At 37.6% G+C, this 27,653-nt stretch overlaps 1 protein-coding gene across 1 annotated transcript; it reads right to left on the minus strand.

Annotated features, from left to right (window-relative positions):
• Positions 1–267: 267 nt before the first annotated feature.
• On the minus strand, positions 268–26,772 carry CEP152 (centrosomal protein 152kDa; the record flags this gene model as incomplete). The annotated part of the gene is made up of 28 exons (XM_010077416.1): positions 26,686–26,772; positions 25,161–25,261; positions 24,853–24,919; positions 24,290–24,631; positions 23,673–23,844; positions 22,803–22,943; positions 21,665–21,804; positions 21,168–21,368; positions 19,530–19,677; positions 18,128–18,219; positions 17,200–17,363; positions 16,417–16,624; positions 15,459–15,572; positions 15,209–15,339; positions 14,894–15,022; positions 14,614–14,749; positions 13,689–13,868; positions 12,888–13,160; positions 12,340–12,408; positions 11,348–11,998; positions 9,505–9,679; positions 7,896–8,075; positions 4,364–4,445; positions 4,172–4,278; positions 3,247–3,403; positions 2,882–2,985; positions 1,642–2,588; positions 268–396 (listed from the first exon to the last, which is right to left on the minus strand). Coding segments are annotated over exons 1-28 (5,427 nt in total), but the record flags the coding sequence as incomplete, so codon positions are not given.
• Between the last annotated feature and the right edge of the window lie 881 nt (positions 26,773–27,653).

Genomic DNA, 27,653 nt, shown 5'->3' on the forward strand with positions numbered 1-27,653 from the left:
AACCAAAAAAAGCCATCCATCACTGAAAAAAAAGAGCCTCCATGTGGGGGTTAGAGGACAACTAGTAAAAACTTTCCCCTGCAGACAAGGCCACAACTATTTCCTCAGTTAAGAGCTTGGAATTTGGCCCTTGAACTTAACCGCTGCCCATGTTTGTTTAGGCACAAATAGTCTCTTGTGGCCTCAGTTTGCTCCCACTGACAATGACAAACCCCACCTTCACTAAAGAGGAAGTGGGGTTGGATTTATGAGCAACATTAAGGCTACCAAGAAATGCAGCAGTCTCTCATTAGATCGCCCAAGAGAGTCTCGAGTCACAAACCAGTCCTGCGTACCAAGAGCTGTAATGCATTCTGCCTTGCCAGTTGGCCTGAAATATAAACAGGCAGGACGTTTCTGTAAAGGAAGTTAAACACATTTTTCATCAGAATGTTTCTGTTGAATCTTGTACTATTTTCCTCTTAAAACTGAAAAGATTCTCAGACTAGACTGCGCTGTTTGACTCTGAAAGAACAAATGAGCATCCTTACAGCAGTTAAATGTTGTTAGATATGAAAGGCATATGCACCGTCTTTGACAGAATATTCAGTCTTTTTCTTCTTCTAATATCACAGATTAATAGCAAACAAAACCTTCTTGTTTATGTCTTCTGTACTACTGTTGATGTGAATTGCTGGCCCATAACCATACTATTAATTGCAAGAAGTATGATTTTAATCCCACTTTGTGTAAGCAAAAGAGAGGGAGCCAATAAAGCAAGCAGCAAAATCCCTCTTTTCCTCACAGTATCACTAGAGATCAAAAGCCATCCCAAGGAAAGCAAAATGTCTAGAAAAAAACACCAAGCATCTTACAGTTCTCTTCAAAATGTGAGGAGCCCTTTAAAATAGAAGCTTTCCAAGCATCAGGAGGAACATTACCACACCTTCAATTTACATTGCTAACCTATGCTATTTAAGGAACACCTGCAGAACATGGTTATTCTAATTTATACCTTTCTTCTGCCCAGTACAAGATATTTTTTGCTGTACCAAAGGGAAGAATACTTGAAATTTGACTTTTTATAATAATTTAATGAAAAAATGCAAGTATTTTTGCTTTTATTATGAGGATGCAAACAGAGGCTTAAAGGAGGTCCTTTCAAAATGGAAAAGTCAATTAAAATACTTACTTCAAACAAATCCTAAAAAATTTATCATTGAGCTCTGAAGGAATTTCTATAACCACTGAAAAAGATTACCACAATTTACAGTAGCTTTTAGATAAACATTGCACTGCAAGCTAAACTGAATATAAAAATAGATGCTATTTAATAAATTTGTACATAATATATTGCAAACAATTAAAATGTTATTACAAAAGTAAACAAAAGTCTACATTAATATTTCAAGCGACTTTATAGAATTTCTTCACGTAACACTCAGATTGTGTAGCACTGATCATGAAATAGACAGAACAGAACAGGTTTTCCCCAATCCTCACACTTTTATTTAAATATCAAGTCATCTTTTTTTCCTTCAAACAAGGAATTGCTGGTATTCGTTCAAGTCAGAAAGTGGGCTATCTAAACCACTATCTTGCTGAAGAGGCTGGGGATCCCACACCATTTTTTTCCAAGCATTTGTTGCAGCGTTTTCCTACATTTGAATCTGGCGACGCATTGAGTTGTGTGACAGCAGAGTTTGATCTGTCAGAGTTGAGGAATGAAGTATGCTCTGGGTTTGTTATCAGGTGGCCTCCACTGTCAACTGTAGTGCTGCTTTTTGTGCTGAGAATCTTGCCATCGCCATTAGTAATGTCTCTCCAAGAAGTAACAATATTTTCCTCTGCAGGGGAAAGTGACCTGATGCGAGGAAACTCTTCACAGTATGCAGTCTGTGCTGGTACATTAGTACTGGCTTTTTGTTCAGGACACAAGAGAGGCGTATCACTACCATCCAGGTGCAAGCTTCCATTCACAGAACTCTGTCCACTGCAGCTTCCTTCTTCCCTCTCTGGAGATTCTTGAAAATCAAATTCCTGACTCCTTTTAGACGTAGTTTTCCATTTTCCACATGACTGCATACATATATCCTCTTTCAAGACTGTTCTTCCATTCTTGCTCTTAAGCATGTGATGAGCTGCCCCAGAGATGGTATGGCCATTTGTAAAGCTCGGAGCATGTGTATTTTCTAACGTTACTTGGAAAGCAGATGGAGGAACATTCTGATGTGCTATATTACTAGCAGCATACAAGAGTCCTTTGTCTCCATTTACAATGGGGCCATATTTTTCTCTTCTTCCATCTTCATTTGGATAAAAGTCTGACAGAGCATCTCTTGAAGCACCATACAGATTTTTAGAATTATTCCCATTTTGAATATTTGAAGTTACTGTTTCATGAAGCATATGGTCTGTTTGATGCAATGCAGACTGAAACTCCTTTCTCAAGTCATGTGGTACACGTTTCCGGACAACTTTATCATTGGCTTTTTCGGCAATACTTTCACCACATGATTTGCCTTCCCTATGGTTTGACCTAGTCTGAAGCATGTGATCTCTTTTTGAGTACTCAGCTCCAGGTGGGAGATCAGAATTTAACAGCAGAGCTAGGTGAGGAGGGAAAGAAATAGATTGAGGGAAATGTTAATGCTAGAAGAAAAACTAGGTTCTTTTTGGATTTGGGTTTTGTTCATTTGTGGGTGTTTTTGTTGAGTTTTTTTGTTTGTTTGGGGTTTTTTTAAATAAAGAATTGTAAGCATTGTCAAAATAAGCAGCTTGTATTTACATTTCCACTAGCAAGGTTATAAATAACTAGTATTCACTTTCTATCTGCATTTTCATTTCTACATGCATTAGCTCAATACAATCAAGAAGAGAACAACTATAGAATCCAACATACCTGAGCGGGTAGATTTGCTTTGGGGAATGCGTCGAAGAGGTGTTTCAAGTCCTTTAGCCATTGTAGCAAGCTTACTGGCAGCATTCATTATTTTCTTTTCAGCTCTGCCAAGAATTGCAGACCATGAAAAAAAAAAATATATTAAAGTTTAAGAGTAACTCTTTTTCAACTCTGCAATTAACTTCAAAGTAACGTTAGTGAGAACAGTATGCCAGAGTGCTCAGCAGTGACCCCATGCCAATCTGAGCAGACTTGCAAGACTTCAGGTCAGACACTGTTTGGTCCAAGGCAGACCAACACCAAATAAACATCTTCACAACTCTTTCAAAACCCAACAGTAAATTGCCAAACATACTTGAACTTACCCTTCATGTTTCCCATTATCAGTAAGAAGTTGTTGAAGGCATGTCAAATAGTATTTGCGCATTTTCCGTGCTGTTTCTTGGCGCTCTCTTAAAACCTCCGCTTTAATCATTTCAGTGGCTCGCTCTTTACTCTCACGGACATAACAAAGCATATCACCTACAAACACACTTAAATTAGTACCAGTTTTCCCCCAGAAGAGGGAAAAAAAGTGAACACAACAAACTGGGATAGTCTAGCAGAACTGGAGCAAGTCAGCAAGGGCCTGAATTTACCTGCCACATTTCCACCCAAATCCTCAAGTGCTGCCTACTATATAAATGCCACCGAAGACTAGAGCAGGTCCACATGAAGCATCAGACAGGAATTCAGTTGTCCAATTCTGCATCTTCAGCAGCAATAGAAGACACCAGGCACTGGGATTTGGGAGAAACGTTGGCTGGTAAAATGCGGGTCTAGGAATTCTTTGATGGCAGCGCAGCTGGTGTTTGGGGACCTGCTGCACTCAAGCAAGATCTGGTGTTACACTTAAACCCTCTCTCCTCAGACAGAAGGTTTCTGATTAAGCCAGAAGGCAGGGTACAGCACAAGAGAAAAGCAGATTCTCCCTCAGGACAAGCTGCAGGGTAGGTGGACTGTTTGCTGTAGAAACAAGATCAGTTCTCAAAATCCATTTTACCCTTTTTAAAGACATAATACAATGCAACAAAGCAAGGATGGTATAGCAAGGCTCCACCCATCACAATTAATCTTATCTAAGATTATGGTGACAATTCCATTTCTCACATCCACTCTAGTAAGAACAAAAAATTTACTTCTCATGCAATTTGGCTGTCAGATTCCTGTGCAAACTGGCTGAAGGAGGACGAAGTGACAAAGTAAATTATTTTGCTCTCCTAACTTTTTAGCTAAGACTTTAGTACTTACACTTAATCTTGCTCACAGCTTTAAGGTACTGAGCACGCATTTCTTCCAGGCCTTTCACAGGGTGACAGGATGTACAAGGTTTTGAGACGCCTCCCTTTAAGAGTGACCTGAAATGCACATAAGTCACACTGCACAAGAAAAGCAGCTTACATTTTACAAAAAACAATCAGCTTGTTTAGACTTTTTAAATACCTTGGTGGTGTTCCCAGGTCTTTCAGTTTAGTCTTCAACTCAGAGTTTTCTGCAATTAGAGCTTCTAAAACCTTCTCATTTTCTACAAGAAAAAAGTGATGAGCCATTAATCACTGCACTTCTCTAAATTCAAGTTGAGTTCAACAGACGCTATTACATAAACTGCTGTCTCTGATATAAGAGCTCAATGTCACAAAGCATCATCGGCAAGTGTACAGCTGTTGCAGTAACATAGGAATCGGTCACAATACACTTCAATGAAGCCTAAATATAAAAGTCATTGCATACAATAACTGAACAAGCTTAAAGCCTTCATATGCCATTAGTAACACTATGATGGAGGCAAAACTTCAGATACCAGATGTACATGTAGAGAAAGGATGGGGGGGAAAAATTAGAGTAGTTTTAACAACCATTGGAAAAGATTTATTAATTTGTGGGTTAGCAATTTTGCCTCCTTTGGGGTGGAGCGACAGAAGATAAAACTTGGTTGTTGGTGGTTTTTTTGTTTGTTTGTTTTGTTTGGCTTTTGGTTTTGTGGGTTGTTTTTTTTTTTTAAATAACCAAAAGCCACTATTACAGAGAAAGGCTGGGCTTCCATGTTGAACTCTGCTCAATGCTACTAAGAAGCATATAAACATTATAATGAGATGCCACAGAGAAGGAGAAGACAGTGGAGCTGAAAAAGCTCAAGGTACAGGACTTCAAGCTGATACTGAAGGCTGTTCATCATGGTATACAGATAGGCCACCTGTGGGTCACCTCCTGAAAGTTAAAGAACCTTAAAAACCTATTTATTAGCTATGTAATCTAAGCAAATGATTATTTAAAAAGAGTCCAGGTACCATAACTTGACAAATTGATGGATGAACTTGGATAGACCCATAAAAATCAACAGTTGATTACCAGCTTTCCTATTTTAGGAAAGAAAACCAACATGAACTGAACACCTACACTGAGTGCTAGAGATGCCTCCATCACACTCAGACACAGAAGTTCTCACATGAACCATGGCCTAAGGAAAACAAAGACTGCCATCACACAACAGAGGGCATGTCTTAAAGACAAGTCTTCCTTCTGGAAGAATCAAGGCTTTCATGGGTAGAACATGAGGACCTGAGCCCTGGGAAAGACTCAGACAGATACATCTTTCTTCCTTCTCTAGGATGATGCACAGGAAAGCTAAAAGCAAGTGTCCATCCTAGAATACAGAGAGAAGCAATTCATAGCCTTCAGAGATCCTCATTTGTGGTCTGAAGATCATTTCAAGCAGCTGAGAGTTGCATCCATGATGACCTTGGTGACAGCAGTAGACCATGTTTTCATTAACAGACATCCTATTATCCTTCAATCTTTCCTCCAGTCCCCAAGGAAGTTTATATGCTAACTGGTTGTCAACAAAAGAGCACAGAAACAACACTACACAAATGTGTGCAGCTTACCCACCTGGCCTCGCTCACACACCTGGAAGCTAGCAAAAACCTTTTCCTTACAAACATACAACATTTTAATCCTCCTCACTGAGCACAAGTCTTATTAGAGCAGGCAACTGATACTTTTCATTAAAAAAATAAAAAAGGGAAAAACCCACAACACACAAACCACAGCCTTTGGCACATAAGACTATTAAGTCACTTGGTACAACCTACTACCTCACATCTGCTCTCTCCAAGCTGACCATTTGCCAAACCTGCTTACAGTGGCCACAGTGACCTTTCACTGAGGCATGCTCAAACAATTCTACAGAGTTACAGACCCCGTTTGAGACCTCTCCTGAACCAGGACCTTAGCAAGTCCAACCCCTGCCCTGTTCTAAGGACAGCCTAAAAAAAAATTGCCCTAAACACTGTTGTGTACAGTTTCAACCGATTAAAACACTGCAGGGAGAATGATCCTCTTATTCAATCACCAACATGTTTTGCTTCAGAGAAAACATCATTCTCTCTGTTCTGCTCCTTAAAACAAAGACCTCTCCTGACTTCAATACAGCTGAACAAGGGGACAGAGTTCCTCAGATACAAACCAAATGGGAACTGTGCTCCATATGATATGTTACATTCAAGGAGGAAAGAATAAGTTCTCCAGCACAGGAGCAAAGCAAAGCAGGCATTCCTCTTACAAATCTTCTCAGAAATAAACCTAGACAAGAAGAATTCTTGTTGCTATCAGAGACAGAGGAATCAATATGACTTTCCTCAAGTGAAAATCCTACATGCAAGGCCCATGGAAGGAGACCCAACTACAGGAGAAGTTACAGATATGGCAAAAGGATTTGATGCACCAAAGACTTTTCATCCTCATCAGCACAGATTTTATTATGGCCAGAGACTTCTACCAAGTTAAATAAAACAATAAAGGATCGAATCTTTTATCCTGAAAGGACAGATATACATGACGCAACAGCATCCACAATAAACACAGATATCAATATCAAGTGGGATAATATTGCAATTGACTAAACTGATGGCCAAGTCTAAGAGAGGTTTTACCACCAGGCACTGTCAGTCTGTCCACAAAAGGTTACACAGAAAGCTAAAAATGAGATGTTGGACAGCAAGAAGAAGACAATTACAACAAAATCAACACTACTCCACAGCCAGTGGGATGTGTATTACACAAGAGCACTGGACAACACTGCTACTTAACCAGAGGCAGTCTCCTACAATGGAGAAATCTCAAGGAAATTACTTTACACTATATTTTTCCTTCAGAAATAGCTTCTAAAAAGCCTTATCTCCATCCTACAAGCAGAAGACCTTCTTTCAGTGACTTCCAAAAATATGTAATTGGTAGAGACAGTCGTCACATAGGAAAGAAAGCTTTAAGAACTTTTAAGAACTCATTTCTTTCTCATTTCAGAGTGACACAAAGGAAAAAGAACATCTTGGATTTAAAAGGCAACTAAAGCCTACTTAAAACTTAAAGGTTATAAAAAAAAAAGAAAATAAACAGAACTACAGCTTCAAACTATTATCAACTGCAGGAAGTTACAAGAAAACTCTGGTCAGTGGCTTCCTACTCCTGGTGCCAAGAGGAACGAAGTAACATTTGGGGCCACTCTGCTCTTTATAGTCCCACCATGGGGGGATGAGTACGTACACAGTAGCAGCACAGCCCCAAAGGAGAAAGTTAAAGAACTCCCTGAGTCATATACATTTAGAACTATGTATGTGTATGTGCACATGTGTATTATCTGTGTAACCCTTGTGGGCAACAGGATCCACATGTACACATATCCAAAGAACATCTGCCACACTTTCAACCTATTCTTTTCCTGATGCACACAAAAGAGTACTAAAGCGCTAAGTAATCTTCAAAACCAAGATGGTGAGGCAGGGTTCTTGGGGGTCAAGGTCAGTTTGTGGTGTTTTGCTGGGAGAGGGGTAGTTTTTTGTTTTGAGGGGGTTTTTTTGAGTATGTACACACACACATTTCATCCACTGAGAACTAAATGATGTAACAGATGAAAGACTCACGCGGCCAGCAAGGCAGAGCCATTCAAAGTTGTCTTTAGGCAACTAACAATCCTAACCTTGGATTTGCTCTGACTTAGCTTCACGTTCCTTCACGGCAAGCTGAAGGTGTTTGTGGGCTGTATCCAGCTCTCTTTTCAAGTCCTGGCACACAGCCTCACTTTTTTCAAGCTCCTGGCAGCAGTGTTCACAGCAAAAATCTTCGCGAGACCCACGGTTCCTTTTTGTACATTTCTGACCTGCAACAGCAATTGCTGAAAGTTATACATCAACACAGGACCAAAAAAAGAATGAAGTCCAACCTTACTGTTTCCAGTGCTCTGGAAGTTTCTCTCACTGGAAAGCATGTAACACATTAGTCTAATTAAAACAATCACAAGAGGCTGGAACCCTGTTACAGAAGGTGCAGCAGCACTTATCAAATTGTTGAGACCTCACAGCCTCGATGCACTCCCATCAGTGATCATTTCAGTCTTCAGTCAGTTATATGAGACACGTAGGTTGAATTATAATTATTAAAAAAAAAAAAAAAAAACAACAAACAACAAAACCAACAAAAAAACAGCCAAGAAGGCTCTTTGGAGTCAGCTGAAGCACTCTCCCAGCTGGGAAGCCTCACATGTGGCTAAGTCTAGTTAGGAAATTCACAAAGACTGGGCTACTTCCAGGAGAGAAATGGCTGTTCTCTATAGCCAGGACAGGGAGCTCTAGAGACAGAAGAGCTGCACTGCTTGTATTGTTTTGTGTTTAATAGATGGTTTGTTATTTTGGTGTTGAAGGAATTCAAGCCACACTATAGGCATAAAGCCAAAGACTCTCTTGGGTTTTCTTGCTTTATGTATTTCGATTGCATAAGAACTCAAGCTAAACAGAAAGCCCCAGAGATATTTCTGTGCCTCCCATGAAGTTTTTCCCCAGCTACACTGTCTCCAGCTTTGCCATGGCACATGTAACAGCTTTGGGAAGAGCTACAATGCTAAAGTATATATGGGGGGTAAGGAAGAAAAAAAGAGAGAAACATCACCTGGGGATTCGCATTTTTTTTAACTACATTCTTGATCAAAAGAATTGGAAAAAATTACCATGCCAGGGGAAGTATAATTCTTGATACAACATTTCAAGAATGCACAATTCCTTGTATCCTCTAACGTCAAGAGCAAGTAGTATAATTTGATCTTTGAAGCTCTGGTTTAGTATTACCCATTTACAAGACACAGTTTAGACCATACCGTGCTCATCACGATCAATACTGGCTTGCTTATGAGCTGTTAAACACTAAAGGTATTAGTGTTCATGTCCACAACTCCCAAACAGCATTTACACCTGCAGCAGATACAGTGGCTATTTCTTTACTCCTGAAGAATGGCTTTAAAAAGCAGAAGGCTACTAGCATCTAATAAAATAAAGCCTCGAAGCCTAGCATTAAATCAGTGACGTGAAGACCAGTACCATTTGTTGCACAGTTTGTGACTCTAACATTGTACAAGCTAACACAATGTTAAACAACTTTACAGCCAGAAGAACTGCATCTTCCTCTCTCACCCAAATATTCACTAATTAACTAACTTTGTGTTAGAGTCATCAATAAGACATCGACTATAAAAGACTGCTACTAACAAGCTTAATCTGATGATACACAATTTGCCAGATTAAAAACAGGCCAAATACCTTTATCCGTTCCAGTTTCCTGCCGAGCTGGCTGTCTTCTTAGCCTCCTTTGCGCTTCTGCTTGGTGTCCAACATTGTACAGAGGGGGTCTTGCCATGTCCCCAGTTTCTCTCTCACCGTGTCGCAGGCAGGAGACTGCTTCTTTATTTACATTACTCAGTAGCTCTTCATATTTCTGCAAGGGAAAAAAACTTCCTGAAAACCCAACACACAGCAAAAAAAAAAAAAAAGGGTTCCACACCATCTTAAAGTAGATTAGGATGTTATGCATAAAAACAAGCAATCCTGGCCGCAAGTAGCTGTAGTAATTGTAACACAGGTGCTTTAAACCTGTAATAGAAGTATAGGATTGCAGCTCAAATTGGGAGGAAACTGTGTATTCTAGCATATAGAATTTTACTTAGCATAATTCACTGCAACAGCAGTACCCGGCTATCTTGAGTTTTATTTTGGAAATTTCAGTAGCCCTTAACATTGCAGAGCTATACAGTGTCTTTTACTAGTTGAAGCTAATTTGTTTTTTTTTAAAAGGCATATCCAGCAGAAAAAGGGGTTGGACCCATTTAGAGTTTCTGCACAAATATGGATAGTAGAGGGACAGGAAAGTAATCTAGAAAAACTTAACTCCTTTGTTTGTTGTTATGATGGTAGCGTAAGAGAAGACATTACTAAGAAATTACAAAGACTTCCCTAGATAAGGTAGTTCAAGCCAATCAATGTTTTGAAGTTCAAAGGCATATTAAAAACAGTTTACCAAGAGACATCCATATCTATTACAAAAGATGCATCAGGCATAGGAAAAGCCTCCCAATTCTCCTTACCATCATGAAAATAACTCATGATCAGAAAACTTTAAAGGATCACTTTCTGAACAGGAACATATTACCACTAAAAAACTGGGTAATATTGTCATGAGAAATCGCTTCATACTCATTTCCCCCATCCCACCTTTTATTGGAAAAAAAAAACCCAAAACCTCCCCAAAAAAAACCAGTTTCTTTCTCTGTCCTATTCTTGGATAACTCCCTAGCTGCTAAATGCTGGTGGCAATGGCATTTCCAGTGGGATGCTCCCCATAATAAAAAACTTACTACAAGCATAAGCTTGCAAAAAGAAGAATCTGACAAAACAACAGGAACAGAAGCTTTTGGACAGAATTCTGCTTAGCCCCAAACTCCTCTAGAAGAGGGTAGGATGTCTTTCCTCGTTTGGGCAGGCACATTGAAAAGTATTTCCTAGAGCCACAATAAAATTAAGCAAGACTATTATTCCTGAGATAGATCAGTTTGTCAGTTACTCAGTTCTACTAAAGAAAATTTGCAAAAAGGATTTACGGTTTTTATCTTTATTTGTATCAGAAGGAAAGGGGGGGCAAGGGGGAAGAGTAACATGATCCCCAATCACTGTCCAATCGCTGTTACAGACTGCTAAATTTCTCAAAAAAAAAAAAAAAAAGCAGCTATGCAAAAATCTAACATAGGTGGGTTCTATCATTAAGGCCCAAGAGGTCATAAGCAGCCTTCAACAGGCTCCCAAACTTAAAATGGTGGATTAATCTCCTTAATTTATGAACCTTGGCATTAAAGAGTGTCCCTCCTAAGTATGCTTTCTCTTCTTCAAAGATTGAAGGTGTCAAAGCTACACCCATCCTTTCCCTTTTCACTTGCTAATAGCAGATTTAAGGCTCTTCTACAGTTTCAAAGGGCTGTTGTTATCAGTGAACTGGATTGGATTCTCCAATTCTCAGGATTACATTGATATTTTATACTGGGAGAAAACAGGTGTGAGCCTAACTTCTCAAATCCCTTTTCTGTTTGGCAGTTATAATTTACAGAAATATTACCTTTTTCCATTCTCGCTCTTCCTTTTCCAGAATTGTGTAAACTGTAGTTCTGTATGCGTTTTGTAAGCAAGCCTTCATTTTGTCTTTGCATGAACAGTTTAATTGAACACGAGCGTCAAAACACTTCTCCTTCCAAGAATGCTTACTCTGTGTACACTTCACTAGTTCTTCATGGATTTCACTCAAAAAGCACTCAAGCTGAACCAGTGTCTTCTCCTCATACCGATTAATTTCATCCAGCAGTCTCTTTGTTTCCTGAGCCTCCCATTCTCGCTGCTTTTGGTCTAGCAACATCTTTATTTCTGCCTCTTTCTGAATGGAGAGATCATTCTTCTGCTTTGCAAAATCCTCCTTTGCTGTTGCAAGTACCTCTTTAATTTTGTTTCTGTGATCGTCTAAGAATGACCGGTAGTCTCTCTCGTTTTGCTCTTGTATCTGCAGGATTTCGTCTTGCTTTTCTTTGTTCCACTGAGCACGAGCTTTTGCTAGTTCTGCTTTGATAGCTGCAGGGATTTCTTCTTTCTTTAGCTCCAATTCCTTCTTGAGAGAAATTACCTTTTCTTCAAGTTCTTTCACTCTTGGTCCAGATTTCTCTGTATTCTCATATTCTTTCTTCCATTTCTCTTCAGCAGCTGAGAGAACTAGGGCTAACTGGAGAATATACAACACGGTCACTATAAATATATACATACATTTATATATACATAAAATATAACCCTGGGTCATTATTAATCTATTGGAGATTATTTTCAAAGTATTTAATAAAAATATAATCCTATGTAGGCAAAAAATGGATCAGAACCAGAGCACACCAGAAACACCTTTTCCTAATAATTTCCCGCTTATGTCTGCATTCCTTCCTCAGTAATACATAGGATTTGGAAGACTGAGCTGTTTATCAATACACATATACAAGTATTTTGGGCTACCTGTTTTGCTGCAGTCTCTTTGTGTTCTTTTTCCCATTTTTCTTGTTCTGTCTTTAGATTTACTTTGTACTCTTTGAGGTCTGTTAATTCTTGCAGCCACCTGGCACGAGCTTTGGTTAAAGCTTCATCTACCTATAAGCAGGTTAAAAAAAAACCCTACTTCAGTCACCACCACCAAATACATTTTATTACTACTTTCATGTACCAGTGAAAGAACACACTTCAGTTTGGATTGCCTATATTTACAGAAATTAAAAGAATCAGACCAGAAGCATCTGATGCATTTCTTGATGTAAAAATGATACCAAAATGATGAACATGAAATTTATTTTTCTTAATAAAATGGCATAAACTGTAAGTCAGTTTTGCTCAGCTCTGTTCAAGACTCCTGCAAAGCTCATCCAACTGCGTGAAAAATTAACAGCTAGAAAAAACAAGCTACGTGCTACGGCTTCTTCAGAACTTTTTTTTTAAAATTTATTTCTAACACAGCAAATATCAACTACTGAGCTTAAGAGAAAGTTAATGAAAGAGAGCTTTTTTTTTTTAGGTAACTTAGTTGCAAATGGCAGTTTCATGGGTTCCAGGCAGACAGAACAATTCTTTGTTACCTGGTTGGCAAGATTATTATGGTATCTATTTTCCAGTTCTATTTCAAATTCTTTTAAGGCCTCTTCAGAGGCCATGTTTTCTTTCAGAGTCTTCTGGAGCTGCAGTCTCTGGTCTTCAACAATCCCTTCTAACTCTTTAGTTGGAGCTTCATCCATAATTGTTACTCGGTCAGTTTGGCTGCTGCAGTCATTACATTTAACTACAGTTCTTCTCATTTCTTCCAGCCTACTTTGCCATTCTCTTTCTATTTTTGCAAAGACTTGTTCTTTATTCTAAGGAAAAATATATTTTTTAAGAAAGTCTCCCCAGTGTCCAAATAACTAGAATTTCACTGGTACTTAAACAAAAAAAACTCCGTTTACACCAATAATCTTTCCTAACAGAAGAAGATCAAAACAATGCTCAGAGCAGAGAGTTTGGTAAATAATGAGTTGGGTTTTCTTCTTCATCACAGCTTTCTTCTATGGGATAGGATACACAAAGGACTTTTATATGATAACTGAATGAAACAATAGAAAACATAACCACTCACAGGGATCAAGGTGGAAAACTACAGCATATTACCAGCTGTGACATTCAGGAATTCTGTATGTTACTTTACAAGGTCTAGGGTTTTCTTTTTTCCAAAATCTTAAGCATGTGTAATACCCACTGACTTCTTCAGAGACTCCTAAACAGATCCTTAAAAGCCACTTCAAATGGCAGAATAACAGTGCATAAGTCTCTTTACATAATTCTCCTGAAAATAAACAAGCCAACAAACAAAAAAAAATTGAAACCCCCTGGTTTAAGTTCCATACCTGTTTTTGTTCCTTCTCCCAGTGAACTTTGGCTAATGCAACTTCCTCTTCGACCTCCTGTTCTTTTTCTTCCAGCCACTGCCTCTTTGCTGCTATCATAGAACTGCTGTGTTTCTCTTCAAGTTCAGCCCTCAGACGGTTAAGTGAGTCTTCTTTTTCTTCTAGTAGCTGTTTCTTGAGCTAGGCAAAAAGAAAAAAAAAATATATTAAAAATTAAAGTATTCTTCGAGGCATAGTGAACTGCTGTGGTACAAAGTGATGAGAATACACAAGACACACAATTAACTCTCTAGAGCCTGTGCATTGACCTTACTAATGATACCTGGACAAGAGATTCACCTCTCAAAAGGAGATGTTTTAAAACACAATATCAGAGGTTATTATAGGCTACTGCTCTAAAATAAGTTTTCTTATCAAGCATCTTTATTCCCATCATACTTAGAGCTGCACCTCTTCACTGTACTTGCTTAGCAAGACAAACTACTTTAGTGATTTCACACTGATATCTTCAGAAAAACAAAGCTTTTAATAAATATAGCAGTTTGAATTCATTATTATTTAAAAAACAGTATTTTCAGATCAGTTTTATATAGGGAGAAGAAAATCTGTATTGTCATTCAGTTTTTTGGAAAATGTCTCATGAATGTAAAACCTCACACTACTGACTGAGCAGTCCTCAGGAGTCAAAATTATGAAAAGTTAACTAAGTGAAAATGAATAGCTATTGAAAAGGATTAGTTCTACAATATTAACTCCCAGAACACAACAGCAGGTTAATTTGAAACCAGTAGGTCACATGTATTAACTTTCTGATACAGCTGTATCTCTTCGAACTACCTTCCCCAAACAACTACAAAGTTAAATACACTTATGGATATTAAAAACAGTCTCAAATGATATGGTATATATGTATTTCCATTAGTACCTCCTCTTCTTTCAGCTGCTGCTCTTGTTCAAATTTCTGCCTTAAAGTAGCTTCCAAAGTGTCCTTCTCCCCACAGACTCCAATGTAACATTCCTTCACCGCAGTCATCTCTCTGTTCAGCTCCTCTATGTTAGCCCTTCACATGACAGATTATTTATTATCAATAAGTCTTTACTCTCACATGACAGCAAGTCTATTTTAAAAAAAGTAAAACTAGCATCGAGGGCCAGATAGGAAATGTGAAAGTTTCAGAAACAGTGGAAAAAATGGTAAGTCTTACTTTAACTGCGAGATTGTTTCTTCGTAAGTTTGAACAAGCTGCTGTTTTTCTGCAGCATACTTCTCCATCAGGTCTTTCTCAAAGTGTGCTTTGGTATCCTCATGATGTTGCTGATAAGTTCTTTCACACCTACAATTTCAAGAAAGGAAAAAACTACCTAGGTTTTATTTCTCCCCTTTTAAAGAGTTCAAGTTTTCCTTAAGTAAGCAACTACCTTTCTAATTCTGACCTCTCCTTGTACCACATAGCTGGTACAAGATTATACATGCAGGCTGAAAGTTCACAAACTCAACTAAATGGAGTTAACAGACTTACCTGTCAATGGCTTCTTGTTTATCCTGATCAAAATCCTGAACCATCTTTCTCATCTGACAACAGAGATCTTGATTTAAGCTTCTCAGCTTTTCCTCGTTTTCCTTCAGTTCTTCAATAGTCAAAGTATGGTTCTGGACAAGGAAGAGTCAAGTAATAGGTGTGTTGTAAAGAACCTTTTGTATCTGCAGGTTTTAGCAAAGTGGTTTTTTGGGGTGGTTTTTTGTAGGGATAACCAGCATCCCTGTCTCACCTCAACTTCTTGCATTAAAGTTTCATTAGCCTTTCTGAGTCTCAGAACTTCTTCCTTAAGATTATCGGTAACTGAGGGACTGGACACCAAAGTATCATTCAGATTTGTAACAGGCTAAAAATAAACAGGATTATATCTTTCAAGATATACATGATTTAGAAGTTGATGCTTTAAAAAAAGTTAAAGCTGTCAAATAAAAACTTGATTTAGAAAAAAATTTTAAAAGCCAAAGGAAATTGTTGCAGTGCAAGATACAAGAGTGTCACTGTCATGCTAGATGAATTCTTGAAATTCATATCATGAAGGTTTAAAGAAGCACAACCTTGACAGTGTGTTTGCAAGGTGAATGACTACTATCATCAGAGGACAAACTTCTCAAGCATATTATATTCCTATCCCACATCCAGGTTGCAATGTACAGATCACAAAAGCAGATGTTACAAGTCTGATCAATTTATAGAGAGAAGTTAATAATGGGGTGAAGAGAGCTGCAATATCAAAGACATTTCTTGTTCATCAAATCACATAGTGAAGGTACTCTGAAGGCAATCTGTTTAATGTTCCGTTTGTATAACATAATGATATTATCAGCTTTCTCAGAGAAATTACAAGGTATTTTGGCTAAAAAAACCCCTACTTTCTCCAATGAAATTCTGTTCTGAAAAAGCAGAGTGGCCATTAAGTGCCATCAAGCAAGTAAGACATCGTATCAGAACTCACCTAAGAAGGCAGATGCTGCCTAAGTTCTGCTACTCGGTTTGGTTTTTTTCACCAAAATATAAAACAAGGTATCATCAAAGTGATGATACTTTCCTTAAGATCAAAGAGATTTACTTAGTTGCTATGAATACTCAGCTGTGAGTAAATTCTTTGGCCCATTTTCATAAGTTTATAAATTGGTTTGGTTCACTAAGATACAGTGCTTCTTTACTTTTAAAAAAAGTGTAAAAGAACAAACCTCTGAATCCTTTGATGTTTGCTTTGCATTCAGCAACTGTTTGTATTCCCCTAATGTCTTCTGGCAATCTTTAAGATCATTTTGCAGTTGAGTAATCTGGTTTCTCTTCATTTTATTACTGCTCAATAAACGTTCCAGCTCAGCTTTTAATTCCACAATAATTTCATCTTTAGAGAGCTCTTTATCCATGTCTCTGTTCTGTATTGCACTATTACAGAAGACATAACCAGTTCAGTATTTTTAAAAGACAAAAAACATTTATCGGAAAGGTACTGGTAGCAAAGAGAAGAGCAACTAACCCTACCAGAAATACAGATGCCTAAGAGGTAATACTAAAAAGAGAACACAAATACAAAAGCCATATGCTTTTTCATCAAGTTGCAATTAATGCACAGAAAACTTGTTCATGCAACTGTTTCCCCAACAGGTTCATTCTCACATGACTTGAAGCATTTTGAGACAACTCAATTGGTTGTTTCAAAAGACAGCTTTAGCATTAAGTAACTGTGGAATCTTTGAGCAAAATGGTATCCATGCACATAATCCATACAACCCAAGGAACAGCAGCATAGTCACTATAAAAAATGAAGATTTATTAAACAGCAACTAAGCATCAAATTTATGGTATTAGTCCAGTTTCCTGTTTCCCAGATCACAATACAAGCAGTATTTCAAATATCTACTAAAAAAACCTTATATGCTGATCCAGTAAGACCATTTTTACACATCACTCGTACCATTTCTTGAGGATTTTAGATTTTTCCTACAAGAATCACTCAATACCTGCAAAACTTTGGTTTCTTCCCAGTGATTTTTTTAATTCCCAAATCTACACAGGAATCACTCAGGTTTGTATGCAGCTCTCCACCTGTATCATTCAAAAATACTCCAAGCTTGGCAGCAGATTCATACAAAGCTATTTCTTCCTTCAGTTCCATTAATTCTTCCTTAAAGGAAGAGACAGAAAGAAGTTAGACTGAGCAGAGAAACTCCATGCAAACACATCAGGCTCATGATAACTCTTGCAAAGAAAACAAATACATGGAGCAATTATTTCTAAATATAGTTGTACTTAGCTGCATTTACCTGAATCATCTAGCATTAGTTTTAGTTATACTAACATTTTTGATAGCTCTAGCAAAGTATATATTAAAGCTACAAATTGGGGAATATTTTCTGTTGCTCATTATATTCTATTGTTCTTATTAGAATTCATATATGAAGTATTATTTCTTTCATTCTTACTACTTCTTTCCCACTGCCCTTGTACAGTAAATTGGATGACAACAGACAAGTACACAGTTGGAAAAACAGCCTGTTAGTCTAGTATTTATTAGGACTCAAAATTTCCAAGATGATAGATTTAAGTGAAACATATGAACTGAATTGGAAACAGACTTCCACTCATATTTTACAGAGGACTCTAGCACTCCCTTTAGCTGGCAAAAGGGAAATTTCAGAACATAAACAGGTTAGATAGATGTATAATATCAGATCTGTGCCGATACACATGCTCCCCTCCCCAGTGTTCCAATTAAAAAGAAAAAAAATCCAACATGCAGCACTAGGAGATGAAGTACTGGGTAGTCCTCTACCGAGAAAAGACATGTTTGTTCCCCTAACAAATAAAAGGAGTTTCAACTATCAACCTCTTAGCCATAATGCCCACCACTCTAAAATCAAAACAGTAAAATATCTAATAAAAATTAACCTGCAAAGCCTTGTTCACATTATTGCTTATCATGTGCGCAGACTGAGCTTGTTGTAACTGAAACCGTAACTGATTTGTCTCCTGCATTGAGCCTATTGCAGGAAAGAAAAGGGAGAGAAAGATTAAGTCACAAATATGCAGGAAAGGCTATGGAACCTGAAAAAAAAAAATCCCTGTTAAAAATAGCGATGTTCATTCTGGTAAGAGGCATTACTGCGTTTCTACTTCCTTGAGCTCACTAATAGAAAACACAAACAATGACGGCAAGAATATTTCTGCCTCAATTGAGCAGCTGAAGGTGGCACAGGTCTCCAATTTAACCTGCAGTTTGTTTTAAAGTTTGGGAACTACAGTAGCTCTGGTTTCTGGGGTTTTTTTTCAGAATTTTTAATAGTAGCTTTAAAATAAATACCAAGAGGAACAAGATGTGCCAAATGTTTGCTTTCTTTGTAGCTCACCAGAAGCAAAAAATTACATTGTACAATTGTGCCAGAAATTTAGCAGGAACAGAACCACCTTGGAAAACAGACCACCACCTTCCCCTCCTCCGCAGGTGAAAAGTTTCATTTTATCAGTTTGCCAATTTATTACTGCTTTAAGGCATTTGATGAACATAGCAAAGTCATAGCATTTCTTCCATTGGCAGCTGCACTCTCTTTAAAGATCCTAATCATACTTGTAACTACTTATTTACTACATAACACAGATCCAATAAGGTTTTTCTCCTTCTCTATCCTGACATTCAGGCTCTCTCTAGAGGGATTTTTCTTCCAGAATACTTCAGTTCTCAAACAGAACATGCTCTTAAATTAAGATCCAGGAAGACAGACATTTCATTTAGTCGAAATGCTTGTATTCTATGAAAAAATATACATTACTCATAAAAGACTTCCATGTGTAAAGGTAGGCACAAGTCAAATACACAAAGTAGAATATTTCACATGCTATTCCTACCGATACGTTTCCAAGAAACAGCCTCTAGCCACAAAACAAAAATTTTCTTGTTGAGACGTGAATGTGGAATGGCAATTCAAGTCAAACCTCCTAACAAATATAAGTAGCTTGCTCCCAAAGGCTGTTTAGTCCAAAACTAAAGTTTACACATATGCAGCACAAAATGTAAATAAAAATTGTCTAATCACCATTGTTTGGGGGTTGTTTGTTCAGGGTTTTTTGGAGAGAGGGGCAGCATTTGGTTTTTATTGTTATTGGCTTTTTACACTTCATTCTACACTTAACTAAACTCATATAAGTCTGACTAATACACTGCACAGGAAATGGTCTAGTACACATTTAGCTTGATGATGATTTAATTTCAATGGGAACAAAGTTGTGCATTTTCATACTTCAGAAAATGGAGCCATTTCTGCAAGGAAAGATAAGGTATGATGAAAAGGCTGACCTGTTTGCAGTAAATTTGCACATTGTTTTTGGCTTTCTTCTAGGCTTCTTGTCAGTCGATTTATTATTTCAGTTTTTTCGCATTTGGTTTCTTCCAGCATTTTTTCAAGCTGCTTAACATGCTCTCCTAGATTTTTGCAAAGCTCTTTCTAGGAAGAGATACAGTTTTACTCATGTTACAAACATCTAGCCATCAAGGACAGTTTCAGATATAGAGAGAGGCAATAGATACAAGACACAGGATAAAAAGAATGAATCGGATACCTAAAGGGGCAGAAGTCAGCTAAATCAATCACAGATCAAATGCTATCTTTGTCTGACAAGTCATCTCTTGACTTTGATGCTCTAAGTTTTCACTAGGAGACAGTAAATATACTCATATAGAAACATACATGGATGTGAACTGTAGCATATTTCCTAGAGCAGTTAATTTTCAGCATATCATACTATTCCCTGTAATTAATCACATATAGTTAGTCTACTGCAGAAAAAAAAATCAAGCCTTCATGTTTATAGTAAGCCTGAGCCTAACTCAATTTGGTTATTTTAACTGAGCTTAAGCCAAGCGAGCAAATTCCAACGCTCTGTAAAAGAGGAACTGCAGCTTTTTTCACATGATATACAAAGTAGACCTTCATATGGCATTGCTTACAGTTACCCACACAGACCTGCAAGGCACAGTAGCTCATCTTTACACCCTTGGACTTTCTACTTTCTTTCAAAAACAGTAGATGCCTCTAATTAGCCCAGACATACTACCATAAAATCTTTATTTGCTGCAGAGACAAAGTTGTGTAAGCTTTATTGTGGTACTAGTAAACAGAAACTTAGGAGGGCATTCTTGTTTACAAGCAAGTGTTAATTAACTTTTCGTACAACCTATTTATTTTTATGCATATTTATGAGACAAGAATTACAGTCCTAGAATTTAAAAAATTTAATTCTATTTCCTTTATGTGAAAGAAGAGGACAATTCATTAAGGCTTACCTAGACCACATTGCTTGAATGTTTCTAACAGAGTAATGGACTCTTATTACAAGTCAGGTAGAATAATTTTAATAAGCTCTATAACCATGTGACAGAATTTATATCAAACTCCAACTTAAAGCCAGCCTTCCCCACCCCAACCCTGCCTTTTAAATCCATACTTCTGAAATAAAGTGACTGTTCAGTGGTTAGGAGTCTTTGATCATTTTGAGATTAAAGATTAGTGACAGACTGTTTAGTAAACAGGTTTTTTTCAGCAAAAAATATCACATAATTTCTTAATTAGTTCTTTTCTTTCACAGATTTATTTGCCCGTACTCTTTCAAAATTTGTGTACAAATGTACAGATTTGTGTACAGAATGAAAGCTCAGGAGAGAAACCAAGACAATGAATTCTTGCCTCCTCTGCACTGCTATGTACAAACATACAATCTGAGCTCACAACTGCCTGGAGATGTTTATAAAAACATACCACATAGGCTTCATAATATTGAGACTTATGTTGAATTTCCTTTCCATTTACTCAGCAACTTCCAGAAGGAGATATTAGAATTACAGGTCAAGAAATGCAGTTTAGGAAACATAGGGGACTCTACAGCCTCTCCTGTATAGCCTGAGTACAATACTCAGCATCCTGACTTAATTTCTCACCTGCTCTCGGAGTGCAGACTTTGTGGTATCAAGTTTCTGCTCTAATGATAATACTTGCTTTTCATACTTCTGCTTGAGTGCTGAAATAATGGCCTCGTGTTGTTCTCTGGCTCGCTGGAGAGCATCTGATCGCTGAAGTTCTAACAGCTGCTTCTGCATGCTTTCCATGGCTACCTCTGCCACTTTGGACTGCTTCAATAGCTGTAGAAACAGTATTAGGGTAGCTCCCAGTTACATATATTTTACTTTTGCTCCAATATTCTGTATGTCAGTTCAATTCTTTTTGTGCAAGAGTTGCTAAAAGTTCTCAGATAATTCCTGGATTTTAATACAAACTATTTTCCACCAAGGCTTCCTATTCATTCACCATGTATTCAGCTTCTGCAATGATCCTGAATGGTGTTTCAAAACACTAGCATTTATGTTTAATGCAAATGCACCACAAATATTACTGTAGAGATCTTCCACAATAAACAGTTTAAAAATATTTATAGTACCTGCTCCTCATTGGTAGTAAGAGTCTGAATTTGAGTTTCAAGGGCCTTTATTTGACCTTCAAGATGCACTTCCCGTTCCTTTCCATTCTGATAGAGTTTTTGAGACTCGTGAAGACTAACAGCCAAACCATCCTTTTCATCTTAAGAGAGAGAAACAATAATTGTGTGAGAAACACAGACAGCCACCCAACAACTTCACAGATCATGACTGTTCAGTATTCTTGCTCTACAGAACCGTTTGATATGAGTCCTCTATCTCATACTGTGGGCAACAAGCAGAAGACAGAACAAAAACTTTCAGTCTGTCTCCATCCACTAACCACATTCTCCCTCTGATATCTGGAAGCACTCTGATATATTGTACCTTCAGAACCCTACTGGAAACAAGTCCTGTTCTGTCAGCACTAAGAACTAGGATCATCTCTTACACCATTTAAAGGAAGAAACAAAATAATTCCCCTGGAGGAACAGCCAAGACATGGCAAAATGGTTAACAGCTGAAGTTTTCTCTCTCCTTTGCTCCTTTTGCATTTGAAAAAAATATATTCTTAATTCTTTAAGACTCTTTATTCTCACAACTCTCTTTTGTCTGCTCCCATAAGAAAAGGGAGACCAGGACAACCACCAGCCTCCACTACAACTTTGATCATTTTGGAAGAGTTTCTATCTATATACAGTCCAGGAAATGGCTTGTTAAACCAGATAGCACCAAAAAAAGTTTTTTCCATAGAAGTACACTTCTCCTATTAGAGTTTAGGGTTTGGGGGTTTTTTGTTTTGGGATTTTTTCTTTTGGTCGGTTGGTCAGTCCTGGTTTTTTTACTTTTAACACACTACTTTGGCAAACTTCTCACTTTTCTGTGCATTTTTAATGCCTCGCAGATGGGGACTCTGGAATACAATGGTGGTCTTGAGAATGCAGTAAAAGGTAACACAGTTATGCAGTCAGGCACTAATCCACAGAATTTTCTTTAAAACAGTGTTTGGGAGGAGAAGGTTAGATCCATGTAATCCCTAATCAAGATTAAAAATACGATCAATACCTGCAGAAACACTATCTAAATCAAAGTTTCAGAATAAAAAAGTTGCTAGATATGAATAAAATCTAAGAATTAGAGATCAGTACAAAAACATTTTACCTTTGACCATTGAAAGCTGATGATTCAAATACCTAATCTGCTGCGCACTTTTTTCTAGCTTTTCATTAAGTTCTTCTAGTTGTCTTTCTCTTGCTTTATTTAGAACTTGAAGTTGAAGAATCTGCATTTTTTCTGAAGAATCTGAAAAATTTAAAATAGTATACAGACAAGTCAGCACAGTCAAATAACCAAGAGTCATGGTCGTAAGTAATTCCTGCCACTACATACTTCTTTCACACAGTGCCAGAATTGCATAATTTTTTAATCCATGTTTGATTCACATCACCTGAGTTGCTCTGGTAGCAATGGCTGAAGAACTGTAGGAGCTACCAATGCAATTCAAACCTAACAGCAAGCCCAGATAAAGGTTTACCTGCTGTGAATTCACACAGTCTTGAGGCAACTATGAATTTTCAAGATATCTAACAAGCAAAGTAATTCTGCATTTGAAATGTACTTAACAGAAAAGCCCAATGGGGCATCAAGTAAAGCATATTTCCTAAGGTACAGGCAGTCGTTATTTTCCAATACTACAAACAAGACAAAGTGACAGCAAGACTTGAGATCAAACCATCATAAAAAATTTCATTCAGTCTCACTGGTCAAAACTACGTTTTTAATTAAACTCAAATACTCTGCACAAAAAAAAGATGATTTCTAGATAAAGAGGGAAGAAAAACCAAAAAAGCAAAGAAACCCCCAAAATCAGGGCTATCGCAATGTAGGCTTATAGCAAAATAAAATATCATATACATCAACATACTTTTAGTTATCCTCTTGCCAAATATCTACTGAAATCAACAGGTTGATCCCGATTTCCAGTGGACTTTTCACACAAGCTTATTTCAAGCCTAAGCAGCAAACACTTACTTTCCTCATTGCCCAATAATTCCTGTTGCAAATCTTCAAACACTTCATTTCTTCTGGTTCCTTCTTGGATTATTGGAATGTTTTGATGAATGCCATTTTGGTATGGTTTATAAGTCACTTTGTAAGATTCTGGTGATTGGCCACTGACAACGTCAGATGCAACAAATTGCTGCTGTGACAATATATAAATAGAGGAAATAAATTAGAACTACAAGTGTCATCTTGCTCAATGAAAATATTTTTCATTTTACAGGTTGACACTAAGAAGAGCTCTCGTAGCTCTTCGTTTTCAGGCTCCAATCCAGCACAACACTTAAGTGTGATGGAAATTTTCATGAAAGGAGACGATAGAGTAAGCACACACTTCAGGGAATCACATTGATTCTATCTCACGGAATTCTACCCAGCCAACAAGAGAAAAAAAATCATAACATGCACATACGCAAATCCAGTTATTCAACGCTTCATTGTTTTAACATGCAAAATAGACTACAGAATCCTGACATCATTGTTTAAGCTGATAAGGGACAAAGCACTTAGAAATATTACTACCAATAGTTAAAGACCTGTGGAAATTTCCCAAAAGAGACAGAAAAATGCGGCAGCTTCTGAAATACCTTAAGATGTTCCTTTGGAGCATCTGGAAAGTTTATTATCTTACTTTGTTGATTGTTAAATTCTGGCTTATGGCCATTTGTATATGGCCTGAAGTTTTCAGGAAGATGATACACATTGTTCTGTTGGTAGCAACTTGGAGCATTAAACCCGTCTCTACCAAGGTACACATCATCAGGATCCTCTCGACCATTCTGGCCACAGTAATCTTCTTTAACGTCATATAAATGTTTCTTCTCTTCATCATTATGTAGGCCATTCCAATTCTTTCCATGTTTTTCAACATGATCATTCTGCTGCTCACATAAGAATTGTTCAGGGTACAGATTTTGTCGTTCATAACCCTACAAATGGATAAGAGTTTTAGAATTGCTCTCTCAAAACTCAGATTTCTCCCCTACCCTCCCTTTTTCTAGGGTTACCAGCACTCGAGTTCGAAATACTCAAAATGAATATCAAGACATGTCACCTACATTAAAAGTATTTATCTAATGAATTTTAATATTTAGCACATTATATGAACAAGGAGTTCCTACTAATTACATCACTGCTCATACAAGCTTACATTTTGAGGATCACTTATCAACGGATGATCGTTCCACCTTCCATCATGCTTCACAGGCTCATGTGATCTAGAGAAAGACAAGCAGTTTAACTATGTACTTATAATTTCAGGAAAACAAAACAAACCAAACCCTCTCTTCATTAAATTAAGTGACATCTAGTTTGTTTCTCATGGAACACAAACCATACTGCAAACTGCACTACAGCTCCCCGTTTATTTGGATTGCTTTTATACACCTTATCAACTGAGATTTTGCTCTCTTCTCAAAAGCACAACATTAATAATAAAAATGGTGCAAAATGCCTTACTGCTCCTCAGTCTCATGAATGCTACAGTCCGAATAGCTGGAAAGTTGGTCTCCGCTGTCCTCCAGCATATCATGGGGAAGGTCTGTCAATAGTTGTTGCAACTGAAAAAGAACAAACAACATTCATTATATGCCTTTCAAAAGAATGCACACTTCAGTCCAAAGAGACAGGTGAAATAAGCCACTTGCACAAAAACCTGGTTTTCTTCCTCCAAGGAAAAGTTCACAATATCGGAATTCATGGAGAGACTTATACCACAGAATGCTTAATAGACCAGAGTAACAAACAAATTATTTTTCTGGCAAACTCTTATTAAGAAAAGAGCTACACCAAAAAGAGGTAAGGGAAGTGCCACCAGATAGACATGTTCCAACACAGACTACTTTGAAGAATAATCTGCAAACTAATCATGCCAAGGTTGGCAAACAAAACAAAAACTATAATCTACAAAAAGTTTATCTTAAAGATATCATGTTTTCTCAGATGCTATTTTAGATGCTCTCTAATTCCAAAGCCAAGAAGTTAAGGACAACTTTTCTAAATGTTTACAGGATAGCAGAGCACCAAAGGTTTGTTTCTAAAAATTCACCAGTGGCATGAAGTTTCCCTATCATTAGAGCATTCTCTAGATTTATTATATCTCAGCTCTAGGAGGCAGGAAAGGAAAAGGAAAAGGGAAAGGGAAAGGGAAAGGAAAGGCAGCATCATTTACTGAAGATCCCCTTTCCTTTGCCCTACTGCACCTAGGCCATAATCAAGCACCATAGGTTTCGCTGGAAGAACCCTACAATTATTTCACTACTTCTTTTCCTGCACAAGCACAACATTCTTCATCTGGGTTTTGAAACAGTCATCAGATTCCTTATAGCGTTTGCAATACATCTTTCCAAGTTGTACAGCTATTGTTCTACACATTTTCATTAACATTTGTCTTTGCATCACGTACACTCTAGACAGTGGTCCCTGAAGTATATACTGGGGAGATGACCTGACATGAACACGATTTACCACCCCGTAAGAAACCATTACATGCATTCATGGTAAACACACATTTTGCCAATTCTCTTCATGAAACAGAAAGAACAGAAACATCCAAAGTATTTCAACTCTAAAGAAACCCCAAAATGTTTGAACATATTTTTCTAGAGATTAAAGTATGCAATTTATAATCAGAATTTCAAAAATGGTTACTCATTATTTTCCAAGCTAACCAAATTTTCAAGGGAGAGCTGTTGTTTTCCAAGTATTTGTAATAAGTGAAAAGGCTGTAAAGAAATACAAAATGTAGATGACAACAGCCTTTTGCATTTGATCTACTGTATTTGCAAGGAGTAACAGACTTCCAGCCACCACATATGACACTGCAAGGTTCTTAAGATAGAGCATCTCATCATCTCCTTACTTTTTATGCCACTCTTGCCAAGCACAGTCTGCACTCTGGCTTGCTTTTAACAAAGACATCATAAAAGAGAGAAATGGAAGGAAGCTATATACAAGCCTTCAGATTAAATTTGTTCTTTTTCACCTCTTGTTCTCTTGCATAATCTTCTTGGTCATAGTCTTCATCTTCATGTTGAGTTTGTAGAGCTCCACTATCAAAGTCAAGGGACATTGTTTCCTAGTAATGTTTCTGAGTATCCAGCAAAGCCTATCGTAAAACAGGAAAACATCACACATGAGTAAAAGGGTAGGGGAAACCAAAAAGTAACACCCTCACTTCCTGAATTAAGCAGCGAAACACACAAATATATTTTTGAAACAAACATGCATGTCATCAATATAATTCACTTGAGCTTTTGTTTTCAGTATATCCAATGCTACTCATTTCTAAGAATTCATCATTTAAAACAGATTATTTGGGCTTTTCATATGCAGACACTATGAAATTATTGAAGTTCACTTACAACCAGACATTATTTTCTTCAAGTTCTAACACTGTATGTTATACAAATGCTGTGATATGTGTTGATAGTTATATCCACTTCTAAATCTTGCTTCGTTTATTTATAGAGAACAACTAGATTTTGTAATGAATACTTTAAAGTACGCTGGTGCTTGCACATCTGGATAATAGAGCTGGAAAAACAAGAGAAGTATCATGGAAATAGGAAAAGTATCTTACCAGTTCCCAATTTAAGTGCTTAATGAAGAGATTCAGACTCCCAACGACTTCTCTACACTGAGCAGTGAGTTCACATTAAGCTACAGTGCAAAAGTGCCGGCCCAGGCTTGGTTGCAAGGTAAGTTACTCCCTGATACCCTGACAGGCAGTTAGGAGCTAGAAACGCCAGATGAAGATGCTACAGAAGGGCACATCCTCTGCACACAGGTGTAGCACCTGCTGAAGCCTTCACTCAGGATAGAGCAAGCTCTACAAGAGCATTATTCCCAAGCTAAGACATCACGTGTCCTTCCCTTCATTACGTTTAAAGGCCCCGCTTGCCCGCTGACATTCAAGGACACAGTTCGCAGGACTCCTACCGACACACCCAC

The sequence above is a fragment of the Pterocles gutturalis genome, unplaced genomic scaffold (genome assembly GCF_000699245.1).
Source record: "Pterocles gutturalis isolate BGI_N339 unplaced genomic scaffold, ASM69924v1 scaffold44223, whole genome shotgun sequence".
Lineage (NCBI taxonomy): Eukaryota > Metazoa > Chordata > Aves > Pterocliformes > Pteroclidae > Pterocles > Pterocles gutturalis.